Source organism: Hyposmocoma kahamanoa, unplaced genomic scaffold, assembly GCF_003589595.1.
Source record: "Hyposmocoma kahamanoa isolate Upper Pololo Valley unplaced genomic scaffold, ASM358959v1 65, whole genome shotgun sequence".
Taxonomy (NCBI): Eukaryota; Metazoa; Arthropoda; class Insecta; order Lepidoptera; family Cosmopterigidae; genus Hyposmocoma; species Hyposmocoma kahamanoa.
The window spans coordinates 999,806-1,015,713 of record NW_020653853.1 but is presented as its reverse complement, the minus strand read 5'-3'; the positions used below and the strand labels follow the sequence as shown (position 1 = coordinate 1,015,713).

At 38.2% G+C, this 15,908-nt stretch overlaps 3 protein-coding genes across 7 annotated transcripts in view; 2 read left to right on the top strand and 1 right to left on the bottom strand.

The window, feature by feature from the left end:
* Positions 1-4,961, top strand: part of LOC113231552 (stress-activated protein kinase JNK) — a 207,535-nt gene extending 202,574 nt beyond the window's left edge. For 3 of the 5 annotated variants that reach the window (XM_026465875.1, XM_026465876.1, XM_026465878.1), the window contains 7 exons: positions 367-496; positions 803-1,000; positions 1,105-1,239; positions 1,528-1,657; positions 2,545-2,702; positions 2,775-2,900; positions 2,967-4,950. In XM_026465875.1, coding sequence (XP_026321660.1) covers positions 367-496; positions 803-1,000; positions 1,105-1,239; positions 1,528-1,657; positions 2,545-2,702; positions 2,775-2,900; positions 2,967-3,131 — 1,042 coding nt within the window. In that variant the 3' untranslated portion in view covers positions 3,132-4,950. Of the gene's footprint in view, positions 1-366; positions 497-802; positions 1,001-1,104; positions 1,240-1,527; positions 1,658-2,544; positions 2,703-2,774; positions 2,901-2,966 lie in introns of all 5 variants that reach the window. The other 2 variants (XM_026465877.1, XM_026465879.1) reach the window with 2 other exon arrangements.
* Positions 4,962-5,730: 769 nt separating this feature from the next.
* Positions 5,731-9,493, top strand: LOC113231554 (transcription initiation factor TFIID subunit 9). The gene is made up of 3 exons (XM_026465881.1): positions 5,731-6,209; positions 8,116-8,323; positions 9,296-9,493. Exons 1-3 carry the CDS (start codon positions 5,842-5,844, stop codon positions 9,410-9,412), a joined length of 693 nt encoding a protein of 230 aa, XP_026321666.1. The 5' UTR covers positions 5,731-5,841; the 3' UTR covers positions 9,413-9,493.
* Positions 9,494-11,355: 1,862 nt separating this feature from the next.
* LOC113231553 (hydroxyacyl-coenzyme A dehydrogenase, mitochondrial-like) lies at positions 11,356-14,891 on the bottom strand. Its single transcript, XM_026465880.1, has 5 exons — positions 14,778-14,891; positions 14,366-14,641; positions 13,533-13,618; positions 13,169-13,383; positions 11,356-11,737 (listed from the first exon to the last, which is right to left on the bottom strand). Exons 1-5 carry the CDS (start codon positions 14,889-14,891, stop codon positions 11,496-11,498), a joined length of 933 nt encoding a protein of 310 aa, XP_026321665.1. The 3' UTR covers positions 11,356-11,495.
* Between the last annotated feature and the right edge of the window lie 1,017 nt (positions 14,892-15,908).

Here is a 15,908-nt window from a genome sequence, read left to right as displayed (position 1 = left end):
TGGTTTCCTGACACTCATCTTCACATGGGCATTGCTTTTTCCGGTATGTTATTGCAAGGCATGAGTCAAAACCTTTGTGTCAGTCTTATGGTCTTAACAATTTAACTCTGGTCAATTAGGTGCTGGTTTTCGCGCTAGTCACTAAATATGTATCTTGTTATTGTTCTAACATTAACTGTATTAATCTTGGTCTAACAATTGAGTTCTCATCAAACGTTCTTCGCTGAACTACAGCATGACAAGGTCTTTTCGTATCATTATTAACAAAAACCTGCCTTGTATATTAACCTTCAGTAACGTGGTTCCGTTTGTTATAAAAATTACACATATACAACATAGCTAATATCTGTCACATTTTGTCCTCAGCGCTGCATACGACACAGTGACACAACAAAATGTCGCGATCAAGAAGCTGTCGCGGCCGTTCCAGAATGTGACACACGCAAAGCGCGCCTATCGCGAGTTCAAATTGATGAAACTCGTGAATCATAAAAACGTAAGCATCACTTTACACTTAATTCTGATACAAAGACTCTCTAATACATGTAACATTTACTATCATAACTCAGATACAGCGTTTGTACATTAATAATTTGCAATGTAAAGATATTTATTATAGTATCATTTAGAGCACCAACGTCAAGTATATCGTTTTCCTAATTTCCATTATTAACTATAATATTTGATAAAGACTTTAACGGTCAATTAAGTACTATTACTTGTGATGTTGTAAAATGTCAATGGTAGATAATTGAGGTAATGAATTTCACCTTTTTTAATCTTCACCTATCCCTTTTTCCAGATAATCGGTCTCCTAAACGCGTTCACGCCTCAAAGGAGCCTCGAAGAATTCCAAGATGTTTACCTAGTGATGGAACTGATGGACGCGAATCTTTGTCAGGTCATTCAGATGGACCTCGACCATGAGCGAATGAGCTATCTGCTCTACCAGATGCTGTGTGGTATCAAGCACTTGCATCTTGCGGGAATTATACACCGGGTTAGTATCTTAGTACCTGGTAAAGTACTTGACTGATTTCGGTAGAACACTCCGCAAATTGTGTTCAGAAATGGTTCTTTACCTGTATATAAATGTATTCCCAGGACTTGAAGCCGTCCAATATCGTGGTGAGGAGCGACTGCACGCTCAAGATCCTTGACTTTGGGCTGGCACGCACCGCCGGTACCACTTTCATGATGACGCCCTACGTCGTCACCAGATACTATCGTGCACCGGAGGTCATTTAACAATTTTTATTTACTAGACGACTCTCGTAAAACTGTTTACCTTTCTATCTTTTTTCTTCGACCCTGCAGTGCAAATCCCCTTTTTGTACACTTCTCCATTTCCTTTTCTTGTTGAGTAGCACCCTCCATATATGGACACGTGTGGGACTCCCAGATCATAATTGTCACATTCTCTTCTGCTTTGTCTGGATTATGTGTTTGATCATTTGTTTCCCGCATCCTCACTTTTTCCCGACGATGGAACGTCAGTACCAATGATAGCAATCGTTGGAATTGCAGGTGATCCTAGGCATGGGGTACACGGAGAACGTGGACATCTGGTCGGTGGGCTGTATCATGGGCGAAATCATCCGCGGCGGCGTCCTCTTCCCTGGCACCGATCACATCGATCAATGGAATAAAATAATTGGTCAGTGTCTGCCTTATTTACGTGATGCCAAATTGGAATGCAAGTTTTAGACGTGTCTCGAGAATACGAGCTTTTATTTATTTAATTGCATCATGGATAGCACAAATGTATCTCGTACAAACATTGCCTTACAATTTATTTGTAAGTCAATGCGTACAAACATAGACCCTGTTATGCTGTTGTAATCTATAAGTATACGTTGACTTCTGTAATCTTAAAAATAAAAATGGTTATAAATGCGCCTATACAATGTGTTGATTCACATTCTTAACTTATTTACAGAGGTCATTCTATATCATATCTATATAATTATATAATTCTTATTTTTTATTTAATTGCGGTAAACATCGATTCGGAACCACCTGATCCTGCTTGATCCAAAGGTCATTGACTTGCACGGCACGTGCTAAACTTATAGCCATAGCGCAGCTGGAGGAACCCAGAAAGTATTAACTAGTGCGCTCGCTTACGCATAAGGACGAGGTGGGATGATTGCCGAACTCGCTGCAAATCTCGTGATTAATTAGCTAGTCTCTCACGAAATGCCACGTGGAATACCAACAGGTATGTAAGGAAGCGTGCAAAAACGAACCGCTACCAGGTTCACTAGGACCTGTATTATTATCAAGTGCAAGTGCGTGACTATAACTTATGGCATGATGTGAAACGTTTAGTTTACGCGGAGGAGATTACAAAAGTCGTCTGCATTCAAAGTTGAGACACAGAATATAGTTTTTGATATATTTAGTCGATTTAGCACTATTTCTATTATTAATTTCTTAAATATAAGTTTATGTTTTCTGTCTTCATTACCGAACACTGATTCCACACAGTGAAGCGTCAGGTCGGTCCGGCGGAGTGCAGTAAACGCGCACGTTTGTTTCCAGAGCAACTGGGCACGCCGTCGCAGGCGTTCATGGCGCGGCTGCAGCCGACCGTGCGGAACTACGTGGAGAACCGGCCCCGCCACCCCGGGTACAGCTTCGAGCGGCTCTTCCCGGACATCCTGTTCCCCAGCGACAGCAACGAGCACAACCGGCTCAAGGTCGCCGCGCCCTCGGCCGCGACGCGCGTCGCCCGGAGCGCGCGCCTGACCGGCCGTTCGTGTCCTTCGCAGGCGTCGCAGGCGCGCGACCTGCTGTCGCGCATGCTGGTGATCGACCCCGAGCGGCGCATCTCCGTGGACGAGGCGCTGCTGCACCCCTACATCAACGTGTGGTACGACGAGGGGGAGGTGAACGCCGTGAGTGTCGCTCGCCGCCGCCGCGCCGTCGCCGGCCCGGCCCGGCCTGACCCCGTCCTCTTGCAGCCGGCGCCCGCGGCCTACGACCACTCGGTGGACGAGCGCGAGCACACGGTGGAGCAGTGGAAGCAGCTCATCTACCAGGAGGTGGTGGAGTACGCCGCGCCGCACGCGCCGCCCGCCGCGCACGCGCCGCCCGCCGACCACGCGCAGCCCGCGCTCACCACATAGGCATCTTCCGTTTCTTACGACACGTAGCGTAAGTCGATGTTTTCGTTCGGTCCCGACGCCAGAGGGCCCGGCAGTTCGCCCGCCCCGGCTGGGCACTTCGCGTTCGACCGGCTCGCGTCGAGGAGTGCCTTTTGCGGATTGCTGAAAACGGTGATCTCTCCGCTTGAGGACTGACATTGACGAGTTTCAATATTTTTCTAACGGAACACGTTTGTAATACGTGACGAGTGATTCCCTGATTATTCAATATTTTTATCAACTGTTTTTTGTTTTGATCGAATCGATAATGTAATAGAATAGAATTAAATATAAAGACTAATTAAGTAGAAAGTTGAGCTTAATCTGTGTTGTTGTATTTTTGTTTTTATTGTCCAATTGATAGTGTACGCGTACTCGTAAACCTATTATAATGCGCATATTCACTGTTGCAAGTTTCTGTTCTAACCCTGACCCGTCAACGACACTATATGGAAGTGGAACATGAAAGAGCGGTGCCGTTCGCTAACAGTTTTCCCCGCGTGCTCCGTACAAGATTTGTGATTGTTAAATTTGCAATTGTGGACCTTAAGTGCGTGGTCTTTGAATGAATCTCTCGGTAATGTTGTGTTTTTTAGCCATACAAACCAGATAGTTACTTGGGATTTTGTGATGTTCATAGTTTTTCGTAAGTAGTAAATAGGTCGTTGTTGATAATATTGTATTGACTGTATGAGAGTAGATCAGTAAGTACATTTCTACCTAAGTAGTCTCTTATAGATCACCTCACACGTTGTAGCCGACTGAAACTAAATACGTAAAAACCAACAAGTTAGTTGTTACCCTGTTCGTTTGGCTGTATCAAACGGTTGGTAAAAAGTATTTTGTAATGTTCCCAAAACTGTATTATGCAAAATGTCATAAAAATGTTGTATTAAAAAGCAATATTTTTATGTTACGCAAAGGCTTAACGTGTGAGGTCCAGTAGGATATTGTTTGAAACCTCACTAGGTGATATAATTATAAATTAAGGATAATAAAATACGTGTATCGGGTGGTTTCAGTAAATAGCACAATTTGTTAGCTGTAAACCTGGGCGGTAACAAGCGTGATGTTGTGGCAGTTGGGAGTAAAGATTAATGTTCAAATAAAGCAATAATCATTGTTAGTTTCATATCCTGATTCCGGTTCCTGGGCGGTCGGCGTAGCGCACATTTGGCCCGACACTTCGACGCTAAAACATATCACCGAAGTTTATTTGTCTACGTCTTTCTGTTCTCGTGCGAAACACCGACCGTTTTGCTGTTAAATAATGTTGCTTTACTTTTGTTCCATAATGCTGTAGGTCACACGATAATGTTTAAAAATCATAAACCCATAGTTCAAAGTCAATTGTGTCACCTAAAGGCGTAATAAAATTATAATAAAGTTTGGCTCAAAAATCAAAGTACCTAGAGTCGAAAATAAAATAAATAATTTAAAAAAAATGGGCTAAGTATGTAAATTTTCACATTGATCTATGAGGAAAGTTTTAATGAACCCTTGAAAGTATACTATAATAAATCTATTTTAGGTCTAAAAATAAGTGTACATATTTAACATTAAGATGGAACGAAAGTGAAGAGAACATAAAGCTATTTAGTCATTCTGTTTATCACTATAGATTGAATAATTAAATTCGCAACTGTACGTCCAAATTGTCCATTTATATGTTAATGTACCTAATACAAATTACAATAATGTAATCTTTAGCATGTATTTTAGTACACTTGGTAACAAGGTTTAAGGTAGTCGCAATGTTGAACGCTGGCCGCGCGGCTTCTAGCGATATACTTGAGGACTATTTAAAAACAACTTATTTTTACTGTATGCGTAAGTTATTTCATATTTTAACTGAATAAAATCGAAATGGTTATTACAATACTGTTTAATTTATACCTCCAAACTTGTAGACCTAGTAAATAGATTGAGTGCTAATAAGCAGTTTTCTTCAATGAGCTGACTCTACCCATGATACTGAATCATTATCGCTTAAAAGCTTATACCCATTTTGTAAATTTATTTTTTCCTAAAGCAAAAATACTATTTATTATAGGCAATTCATAGAGAAAGTTGAAAATACTTTTAATAAATACTTTTTTAGTACATACACGTAAATAAAACCTGGCAACTCTCAACTCGCGGTCAGTAATTCCTAGATTCGCTCTGGACCTTTTGGAGGGAAAAATGTCGTTTTTATTTTGACTTTCAATTATTTTGTGAAATCTAGTTTAAAGTGGAATAGGATAGTGCTACTGTGCCTTAATCGAAGATTAAAATGCGAAATTATACGAATGTCGAACTAAAATACCCGTATCGGCCCGTTTTAAGGAATCCCGAGTCAATCCAAGCACGCCGCCTCAAATTGCCCATCTTTGTGGCGGCCATATTTACGGAAACATATTTAAACTTCATGTTTAGGCTGATGGCTTTGCCAAAGCCTTAATAAATAAAAAAAAAAACTGAAATTCCTACCATGACTTTCTGGATATTTTTTGAACGAAATTACAATTGTCAACTAGTGAAAGTTGAATGGTGTGTAGTATTTTGCTCTATTCTATTCTCTAGTTTTAGAGCGAAATTTTAATTATTCGGAATCAATTTCCTTAGAATTTTTAATTAAAAAACAACGAGAGACAATAATTAAATCTAACAACGACTTACGCTAGTGGTTTCATCGGTAATAATAGCAAGGATGTCCGAGAAAGATAAATCGAAAGTAAACAACCAAACAAAACATCTCCCGAAAGACGCACAAGTGATAATGTCTATCATGAAGGAAGTCGGCATTTCAGACTACGAACCTCGAGTCGTAAACCAACTCCTAGAGTTCACATATCGCTACGTTGCGTCCGTTTTGGACGACGCACGCGTATTCGCCAATCACGCTAAGAAAAAGACTATAGATCTCGACGATGTGAGATTAGCTGTTCAGATGCAGCTAGATAAGTCTTTTACGAGTCCACCGCCGCGCGAAGTGCTGTTGCAAGTGGCAAGAGTGAAGAATGTAAACCCTCTCCCGTTGATAAAGCCCCATTGTGGATTGAGATTGCCGCCGGATCGGTAAGAATTTTTTAGGCACATTATAATTAGGCAATGCCGAACTGTTCGAATTGGTGCCACTGCACCTGCCAAAGTAGTAGAGCCTATCCCTACATCATTGATACCTAGCATTGTAAGATGATCTACTTTCTGAAATATTTCCTTCGCGCTATGGTAACGGGTCCTACAAAAAGTGTGTCGACAGGGCTCTCAAAGGCTGGCAAACCATAGGCAGCTTATCTGATGTTGAGAATGTCCATGGTCGACGATGACTACCTCCCATCAAGTAGCTTGTCTGCTCGTTTGCCTTCAACTTTGCTTTAAAAAATTTCACTAAATACCAATTAACCTGCATAAAGATCTTAAAAGCTCTATCCTCTGCTAACTCTGCGACGTGTTTTGGGAGGCCAAAGTATGCCCACAGCTTATGAAGCTTTGAGATTGCTAGTTAATTTACTGTCCAAGAATATGTGTATAATGCTGCATTGGATACCATCACACGTCGGACTAGAAGGCAATGAAATAGTACATAAATTAGCAAGAGAAGTTATCACAGAATCCATGAAACCGTCATGTAAACCTCTTGCTGCAGAAATCATCCCATTTGTAAGAGAGCTAAATATGGATGTGTGGAGTAAGATCTATAGTGAGATTTCTGGATCGAAAGGAATTTGGTACAACACTGTTCAAGTGCGTCCACAGCGAAAGTCCCGGGTTTGTGGACAGCGCACTTTTAACTATGTACTGGCCACCTTCCGCTCTTTTTATTAAATGGTAGAACTTATTTAAATAAGTTCTACCATTTAATAAAAAGAGCAGAATCTCCACTATGTAAATTCTGTAACAAACTTGAAGATATGCTACATTTAATGGAATGTGGCCATTATGTGGCTCTGAAAAGCCATTTTCAATTAGGGGATATTTGGCAGGTTGGAGAGTTAAATGTCGTGTTGGGTGAACAGTTGACAAAGAGGGCTAAAACTGGCTCAACTGTACGTTACCATCACACGAGTTGAGAGGTGAAATTAATATGGTGAATAGACTACATAGTAGTCTAATCCTAAAATATTAGCTTTAGGAAACTCGTAGTATTGACAAGAAAAATTATTGAAATATTTGAAAATAAAAGATAGGAAACAGGTTTTGTAGGTTAAGAAAGCACGGCGTTTGGTTGTAGCAGTAAAGTTTACAAAAAGTTTAGTTTAAAAAAAATTTACGAATCGCCTTTTTGTAAATTTTTTTTTACGAAAATTTTTTTTTTTGCGTTATTTATAAAATTTTCGCAATATTGAATTAAAAAGTTAAAATTAATAAGTAATTGCACATTTAAGATTGAAATTTACTATTTTTAGTATGTATGCAAAAACGTAATTTTTTGAGGTTATTTTTTTCAAATTTTCAAATTATTATTATTATTATATAGATAATGTAAAACTCTATACTCATATGTGAGGTCTTGTCTCTCACTATGAGGCGACACATGATAGTCGAATAATATAATCCACAGGGATTGACATCACAAGGCCGACATTGACACCTAAGTGTTACAGGCCTTATTAAAAATAAGATAAAAAAAGATCTTAAATTCATGCCCTTGTTAAATTTTAAATATTTGTAATATAAACTTTCTTTTTAAATTACTAAATTGCTACAAATTGTCTAGAATTTGTAGTAATAAACCTCTTTTGATTATTTTAAATATATTGTTGGTTTTACTTTATTATGCCTATAGCTGTAATGCTTTACTTTAACTAAGTAACTATTCTCATGAACGGAGTTATTCGGCCGAGTAGGTACGAGTAGTAAAAAAACGGCCGAGTACACCGAGTACCGAGTAGCAAACGAGTACTCGGCGCATCTCTAATAATAATGGTGTTGGGGGTACATACAAAACAAAAAGATAAATAAGCCTCATATTCTATTCCAGTTACTGTCTATCAGCCTGCAACTACCGTCTTAAGCCAGCCCAGAAAAAGGCAGTTGCCAAAACTACAGTCACAGCTGGCCCTCCCATCAAAGCACCTGTCGTAGGTGGTCAGCCTAATGTGGTGGTTAAGAGACCACCTACCACTCCTATCCCAACTAAACCTAGCGGTGTGCCTAAACCAGTTTTGAAATTTACTTCTGGCAGTAAGGTAAGTTTGCCTTTCCATGCTTTACAAAATCTAAACATGTGATTACTTTTCTCCCATGATATAAAATAATTACCAGATTGTGAAATCAACTATTATTGAACTGTAATGTGTCGAAGCAACGTGAAACGTAGTAGGTGACTGGATTCCATATTGAAGGAAATGTTGAGTAGGTATAAGATTATTTACATTGTAATTGAATTATTAATTCCTGTCTATTTGCACCGTGAATGAATAAACACACTATCTAAAATCGTTCCTGTTTCACTATACTTCGCTAACCAGATGACATCTCAACTACCTCACTGCACAACCAACCTAATATGAGAGAACTATGACTATACATTGTTTTACTACTCACTCTCTCTCTCTCTCTCCAGAAAAGACACAATATATGTAGTGTTATTATAGTCAGTTACATGGTAGTGTTGGTTATTTGCTCTTACAATTAATTAAAGTTTGTTATCGCAGTAAAAGGCTATGAAACTAGGAAAAGCTGTCCTGATAATAAACATTGCACCATTAGAATTATTTTAACATCCAACTTCTGCTTGGCAACTAGGCGAGTACTTTTCCAAAATGACGCAGTAAATCTATTTCCGGAAATCTAGAATTTGAAAAAGCAATTAATCCATATTTGGTGGTTTACATTTAGCTATTTATCAACTCATGCGGAACAGCTTATTCCACCCACTAGTAATCACACCAGCCTCACAACTACTCTTTCCGATAAAACAACATGTATAAAAAGATATCCTTTTTTAAAACCAACTTCGCGACTATCAATATAAATACCATGCAGAGGTCCTGGGTTGAAGAGGAAATGTTTGTATGGCCTACATTTATTTCTCTTGTGAGTTTGGGTGCACCCGCAACACAGGGTTTCCCTAGTGCGGGGCTATGAGTGTGTGCGCATTATTATTATTATTAAATCTTGTAGTGAGATATTGTTTACTAACCAAGACCTTATTTCAGGTGGTAGCAAAACCAGCAGTGCGAGTGACGGCTGGACCATCATCTCATATCAAGATGGAAGTGGATGAACCTTCGGGAGCGCAGAAGCGAAAAAGAGAAGACGATTATGATATGTAGATTAAGATTCTAATGCTACAGAATATGTATTTCATAACTCATTGTTAAGATTGTCAGGTATATTAGAAGGATTTTTTATTTAATTAGGCAATTTAAATTTTATTTTAAGTAAGATCAAATAGGCTAAAGTAGCAGTAGTAGGTCTTGAGCATTCAAAAGCGCTGATGGCTGCCTACAGTGCCAGACAATGTAGTCTTAACAGGGCATTGTGGTTTGAACAAGCACATGTCCAATATTGGGCAGATAGAATAGAGAGTGTATCTCCTCAGCCAATGCTGCCCCCTGATAGGCGTACGAAGTTCCACACTGTGACGGTGCATGCCACTACCAGAGGACATAAAAACTGTCAAGCCAGGAAAGTCCTTCAGTTCTTTAATGCTGTTGGCCTTGGCTCCGAACGGTAACAGTGGTGACCAAAATAGATCAGTTCATGGTCGCAGTGATGAGGGGAGGTGCAGAATAGGCCCCGAATGAAGCCACTCTAATAATAATAAATAGGCTGTTATTTTAGCCTATTTATTAAGCCTATACAAAAGGCTTAATATAATAAATTTTCTTAAAATAAGCAAATTTTCGAGATTCCTTAAATAATTCTTATCAAAGCCGCATAACAGAGTAAACGATTGATGAAGTTGCTGTTCTATACAGGGTAGTTTTTAAAAAGCTAAGAACTTTGCGGGACTATATTGCTAACATCATAAACAAGAACTTTTCTTCCATGACTTTTTACAAAATATAATAAATTTACCAAAAATATACTTTTAAGCTTTTGTTGACGCTTTAGATATGTATTAGGTGGAATAAGTTTAAACGCGCAAACGGCCTCCGCCACCCCCGTCCTGCACAGAGTTATTACCGTTTAAAGTGATCTATTTATAAAATGTATTTATTTTTGTATGAAAGTAAAATATGATTAATTATTAAACGTCATGGAACAAAAGCTGTTGTTTATGATGTTGGTAATAATATGGTCTTGCGAGGTTGTCAGTGTTTTAAAAATAACCCAGTATATGGTAGTTCAAACAAAAATAACTTCACAAAATAAAATAACACTAATAAAATATAATATTATTGATAGACTAGTGGGAAAATGTTCCTTGTCAATTGAGAGGCCACGGTTCAAATTTGTTTGGCGGATGGGCGGCATCTACCTTGGACTTAATTTTTTTAGTTATCTATCATGATAACCTGCATGTCGAAGAAGCCTCACAAACCTTGGAAACTATGTGAAGTCCTCAACCCACATTGGGCCAACGTGGTGCACTATGGCTTAAATCTTCTCAACGGAGCACCCTGCCCAGCAGTGGGACAGTTAATGGGTTGACATTGATGAATCAAAATATGCACCCTTGCCATTAACAGACATCTGCAATCTTACTAGAAGCTCATCTATTCTTCTGCACAAAATAGTGGGGAATTCACACTCTTGGAACTAATTTTAGACTGCTTCACACGAAAATTAAATTATCCCTCGGAAAAATCTCGTGGCTTATTCTAGCGTGACCATCGTAGAGTTTTAAAATTTGACTAGCCAGAAAAAGACGCTATTTAGTCGGTTCCAGTCGCAAAAAACTAGGTTTAGTCGCTCCGCCGTTCAAAAGTTATACGGTTGCCTTACTGCCCATGCTGGAATAAGCTTATTCCAGCTACACCATTTCTCACTCTCGAGAACCAAAACACCTAGCTTAGATCTTATTACACCAAAAAAAGTCGTGATTTAGACAGTTCTACATAGTCGCGAAATTTTAGAATGAGTCACCCCTTTGTTAAGAAGACATTGGATATTCTAAATAATATAAATCCTCACCTAAGAGGAGACCCGTGCCCAGCAGTGGGACGTATAAATGGGTTGAAGATGATAATGATGAATAAAATTTGAACTACACAATTATTGCGCCGCTGGGAAAAGGCAAAGCATTACACCAGCCAGTTAGTAAGTAGTAGCGTAAAAAAAACGATAAACAGGCAAAGATAATAAACATGTAATATCAAAATATAGATAATATCTCAAACACGTTACGTAATTCTACTTACATTTCTACGATAAAGCATGATTCTTACAAAACAAAAATGACTACCCATTTCATTTCTTCTCATACTTGTAGAAACCCTCACCGGACTTCACTCCGAGTTTCCCTTCAGATACAAGTTTGTTCAAAAGAGGAATCGGGTTGAAGAGGGGCTGGTCAGGATAGTCCTGGTGCCATCCGTCCAGGATGAATTTATTGGTGTCCAGACCCACATAATCAGCAAGTTCAAGGGGACCCATTGGGTACCCAGCACCTAATTTCATTGCAATATCGATGTCGCGAGCTGATGCATCTCCTGTAAATAAATGAGAACTGTGACAATTCATACATAGTTACTACATAACTAAAATTTAAAAAAATGTCCTCCATGACGTTATTTCTCCCTCTTTCTCTCGCACTGGGCGTTAATATTAGCTTATGTATTAATATTAATTTATATGAGAATATAAAAGTTGAGTGCACAAGAAACTATCATCATGGGTTGTAGTATATGACCGGTGTTTTCCCCGTGACGCTATAAAGCTCTTGCCCTCCTGCAAATACGAAATTCCTGGTACTCCCGTTGGCAATCTTCCCGTCAAACTGTGGGTAAATTTTATGGCAAAATCCAGCCTGATCTTACCCTCTTGGTTCTTCACTAGGAAATCGATTCCGAAAAATAGTACCGCCGCAATTATTCGTCTACGCTTTGCTCACATATATTGTGTACTCCTGTGTTCTTGGCTAAGATCCGTGTCCGAGACCAGAGACCACTCCCTGTGCGAGTGTGGTCTGGCAGAAGGTACCCTCGGAGCACCTGTTTTTTGACTGTAACCGTATCGTCACACCTCTGTATGATATCCTCCCCCCTAAAATCCCCCGTCCCGTTAATAACAACTTGCTCCTAACGTTGGTCCACTCTCCCTTTGCGTATGTCCAATGTAAATTTATTAAAAATAACACTTTGTTTCTGTAATAATAGTCTATGTAAGTTCTCTGGCGTTGTCGATTCTCCTGTGAGATTTCTGTCGAAATTCACCAGTCAAATTTTGAGTAAAAAACGCGTGTTCCTTAACTCGGCATTGGCGGAACCATCAATGGTTTCAAAAGAGCTATAAGATTATAAAGAAGAAGTAAGAAAATTTAAATACATGAGTACAAGTTGTAAAGTCACGACTGGGATAAGATAGCACAAAAGAATAAAGATTAAAAAGACTATTGGACCATAACATGACCTTTGATATCAAATTTTATCTACACTCACAAAATTTGGCTTTAGGTATTACGATCTTGGAATATAGCTCGTGTACTAAACCATTCCTTTGTAACTTTCCATGGTCGTGGTAAAATTACACCGGAACATGGGACTTGTCAACTTATGTCTCAGAGTGACAGACACAATGGCAAATGCCTAAGATCTTTGCGATTTAAAGCTCTGAGTGGCACTGCATCTGTTATTGATAGGCGTGTCGCTTACGACCAGGCGCACGACTTGTTCGTCCCGTCACTTAATATCATATTAAAAAACAAATAAATTGAAAAAATTCACCTTTACAACGAATATAAGAGCACATGAGCATTGAATTTCGTCAAAGCTTCAATTTTGTTGAGTTTTTTTCCACAAAACGTTTGTTCTCTCATGCATTTAATACCAAGGTGAGGAGCATCAAGTGCTTAATCCTAAAATTACAAGTGCTCATTACTTTTGCATAAGTAGGTAGGCCTAATACCAGAAAATGATACAAACCTCTCTCCAACAACCTAACAGCTTCAGCAATATAAGGCACCAGCAGTCTGTTGACGACGAATCCAGGAGTATCCTTGCAGGTGATGCAAGTTTTGCCGACGGACTTGCCCCACGCCATCATTGTCTGGTATGTCCCTTCTGAAGTCTCAGCGCCGCGAACAACTTCCAGAAGACGCATTACTGGTACTGGGTTGAAGAAATGGAGACCACCAATTCTAAGAAATAGATTAATAACAGGTTTTTAAAAAACGAACCGGCCTCAATCTTTTTAAAAAACTATCTCAATTTGATCGGAACGTGACCGTCCTTTTATAATACTGCCTCGTTTTCTTAAAAAGTAGAAAAAAATCTTTCGTATACTCACTTGTCCTTTCTGCTAACAACAGAGAAGATTTTGTTGATTGACAGAGAAGACGTATTTGAAGCTAAGATTGCATGAGGGGGAGCAGCCTTTAAGAAAAAAAAAGCATTATTTAAACATAAATGAAACAGAAACAAATTATTGGTTTTTGTTTACATAAATTATATTCTTAGGCTACACAAGTTTTCTTACTTTAAATATTTATAAGACAAAATTAAAGTACTAGCTGTCAAAATAATAATATTTATTGTACAGTCAACAGCACATCAAAGTATACATTTTTGTTTGAATATTGCCTCCTGTTCAACAGAACAAGATTTGTCAATGTGTAGCTTGATGTGCTGCCGTCTGTACTAAAACATACAGCAATGCTTAAATTTAAAACCACAGTGTACAGAATGTAGGAAATAATTGGTGAGACAATGCTAAAACATTAACATATTCAAGCTAGACAGATAAGAAATTTTTTGTCACAGTTAAATCTATTTTGCTTCAGTAGTTTAAGAAATATTAAATAAATTTGTTTATTATGTGGCTTAGTTCAAATAGCGTCTGGCACAGTATGCCAGAAGACGTCGATTCAAATCCGGCCGGATCAAAGGAATTTTTTCTGAGTGTTCGATCTTTGTATTAATAAATAAGTATTTCATTGCAAATGAAACTATTTACGACTACGGCTGTCATGGACCATGGGACCTGTAGTGAAATCGAAACATTGATTTGTTTGATAAAACAAACAGTATGTGCCTTAGATTCAAAAAACTAGTTTCATTTCCAATGTGTAAGAATAAACAACCTATTAAAAACTTTATAGGTATTTAATATTTGAAACTCACAGCATCCAATTTCTTGAAAAGCTCATGTTTGATACCAAGATTCTCAACTATGGCTTCTACAACTAGATCAGCAGATTTCGAAGCAGCCACTGGGTCTGTCGACGTCTTAATCTTAGCCAACGAATCTTTTACAAACTTCTCGCCTTCCGCAGGGTTATCCTTGTAGATTTTCTTGGCCACACGGCCGAGGTTCGCCGTAATGGATTTCTGGGCCTTTTCCAAGACATCGCTGCTGACGTCTACGAGGATTACGTTTTGACCGGCTTGCGCGGATACCTATAGAAATACCGATGTGTTTTAAGGGTGTAAGTACATACTTATTTCTAAATGTGCAAACAAATTAGGGTTTAGTTTACAGAGTAGGTATTAATATTGTACTGGCATGAGTAAAGTACCTGAGATTTAAAGTTACCTGAGCGATGCCAGATCCCATCAAACCGCCACCGATAATAGTTACATTCTTGATTGCATTTTGAACAGCAGATGAACTTGAAAAATTTTTCGCGATTATTCTAAATTGACTCATGTTTAACAATACACCTTCAGCGAATAGACACCAGGTACAAAAAATATTAAATATAAATTTTATGATAAAATCTATCACTAGCAATATCAAAGTTCACTGATCCACAGAACAATATTACACTGATCACTGCTTCTTTCTTGATTGATAATTGATAAGCGGTACTAGATGAAAAAAACATTTCTCACTGGCATGAATATAATTTTGTCTCATTTAGAAACAGTTTGATAGACAAGGAAAAATAATGAAAAGCAGCGAGTAAACGGTGAGTTTTGGCGATAGTAACACACTGCAACAAGTAGCGATTTGAGCGTTCAGAATATAAAGTGGAAATGTTCAGTGAAGTCTTTGGTAAAGTAATTGAAATGAAGGTTAATGTCCATTTTTCAAAAGAAATATTTATCGAAACGTTCTATTTTCTTACTTGTATTGGCTTTTCGCAGTAAGCGTTTTAGCTACGTACAGAGTGTTTTGATTGGCATGTTTTTAAAACGGGGATACTGATATAATAATATTATCATGGCATGTAATTTGGAAACGGAATTTGAAAGTTGGAGAAAAAGTGATCAGGCGAGGAATTGTGAGATGTAAATAAACAAATGAAGTTAAAAATGAGAGGGTTTTTTTTCTTCTTATTTCCCTTAGTTGTAATATTTGTTTTTTTAAATACCTAGTGGTATGTGGATTGGCAATGCATAAAGTATTAGAAAATGTTTACGTTTCATTTCATGCAAAACGTTTGATTATATAAAAAATAATCTCAAATTGAGAGATTGAGATGATGAGATGAGAGATTGATGATGTATAGGTACAGGCGCGCGATGATTTTAAATTATTTTGTATTTATAATTAATTTTTAAGAAAAACGAAGCTTTTAATTTATTTGAAAACGAATTCTGTTTGACTTTAGTTCGTCTGTCACCAACTACAATGTAATGTCTCAAACACAAGTAAAATTTTAAAGTCTGTTTTTGTTTAACGTTTCGCCCAACAGTCTATCTTAGTTTTGGCATCATGAAA

What these genes read in the sequence shown, in the direction of transcription:
- LOC113231554 (XM_026465881.1), top strand. Translation starts at nt 5,842, where the DNA reads ATGTCCGAGAAAGATAAATCGAAAGTAAACAACCAAACAAAACATCTC. An exon ending in TTGAGATTGCCGCCGGATCG is followed by an intron (nt 6,210 to 8,115) that starts GTAAGAATTTTT and finishes ATTCTATTCCAG; the next exon opens with TTACTGTCTATCAGCCTGCA. An exon ending in AATTTACTTCTGGCAGTAAG is followed by an intron (nt 8,324 to 9,295) that starts GTAAGTTTGCCT and finishes ACCTTATTTCAG; the next exon opens with GTGGTAGCAAAACCAGCAGT.
- LOC113231553 (XM_026465880.1), bottom strand. Translation starts at nt 14,891, where the DNA reads ATGAGTCAATTTAGAATAATCGCGAAAAATTTTTCAAGTTCATCTGCT. An exon ending in TTTTCAAGAAATTGGATGCT is followed by an intron (nt 13,619 to 14,365) that starts GTGAGTTTCAAA and finishes TTTTTCTTAAAG; the next exon opens with GCTGCTCCCCCTCATGCAAT. An exon ending in GTTGTTAGCAGAAAGGACAA is followed by an intron (nt 13,384 to 13,532) that starts GTGAGTATACGA and finishes TCTATTTCTTAG; the next exon opens with AATTGGTGGTCTCCATTTCT.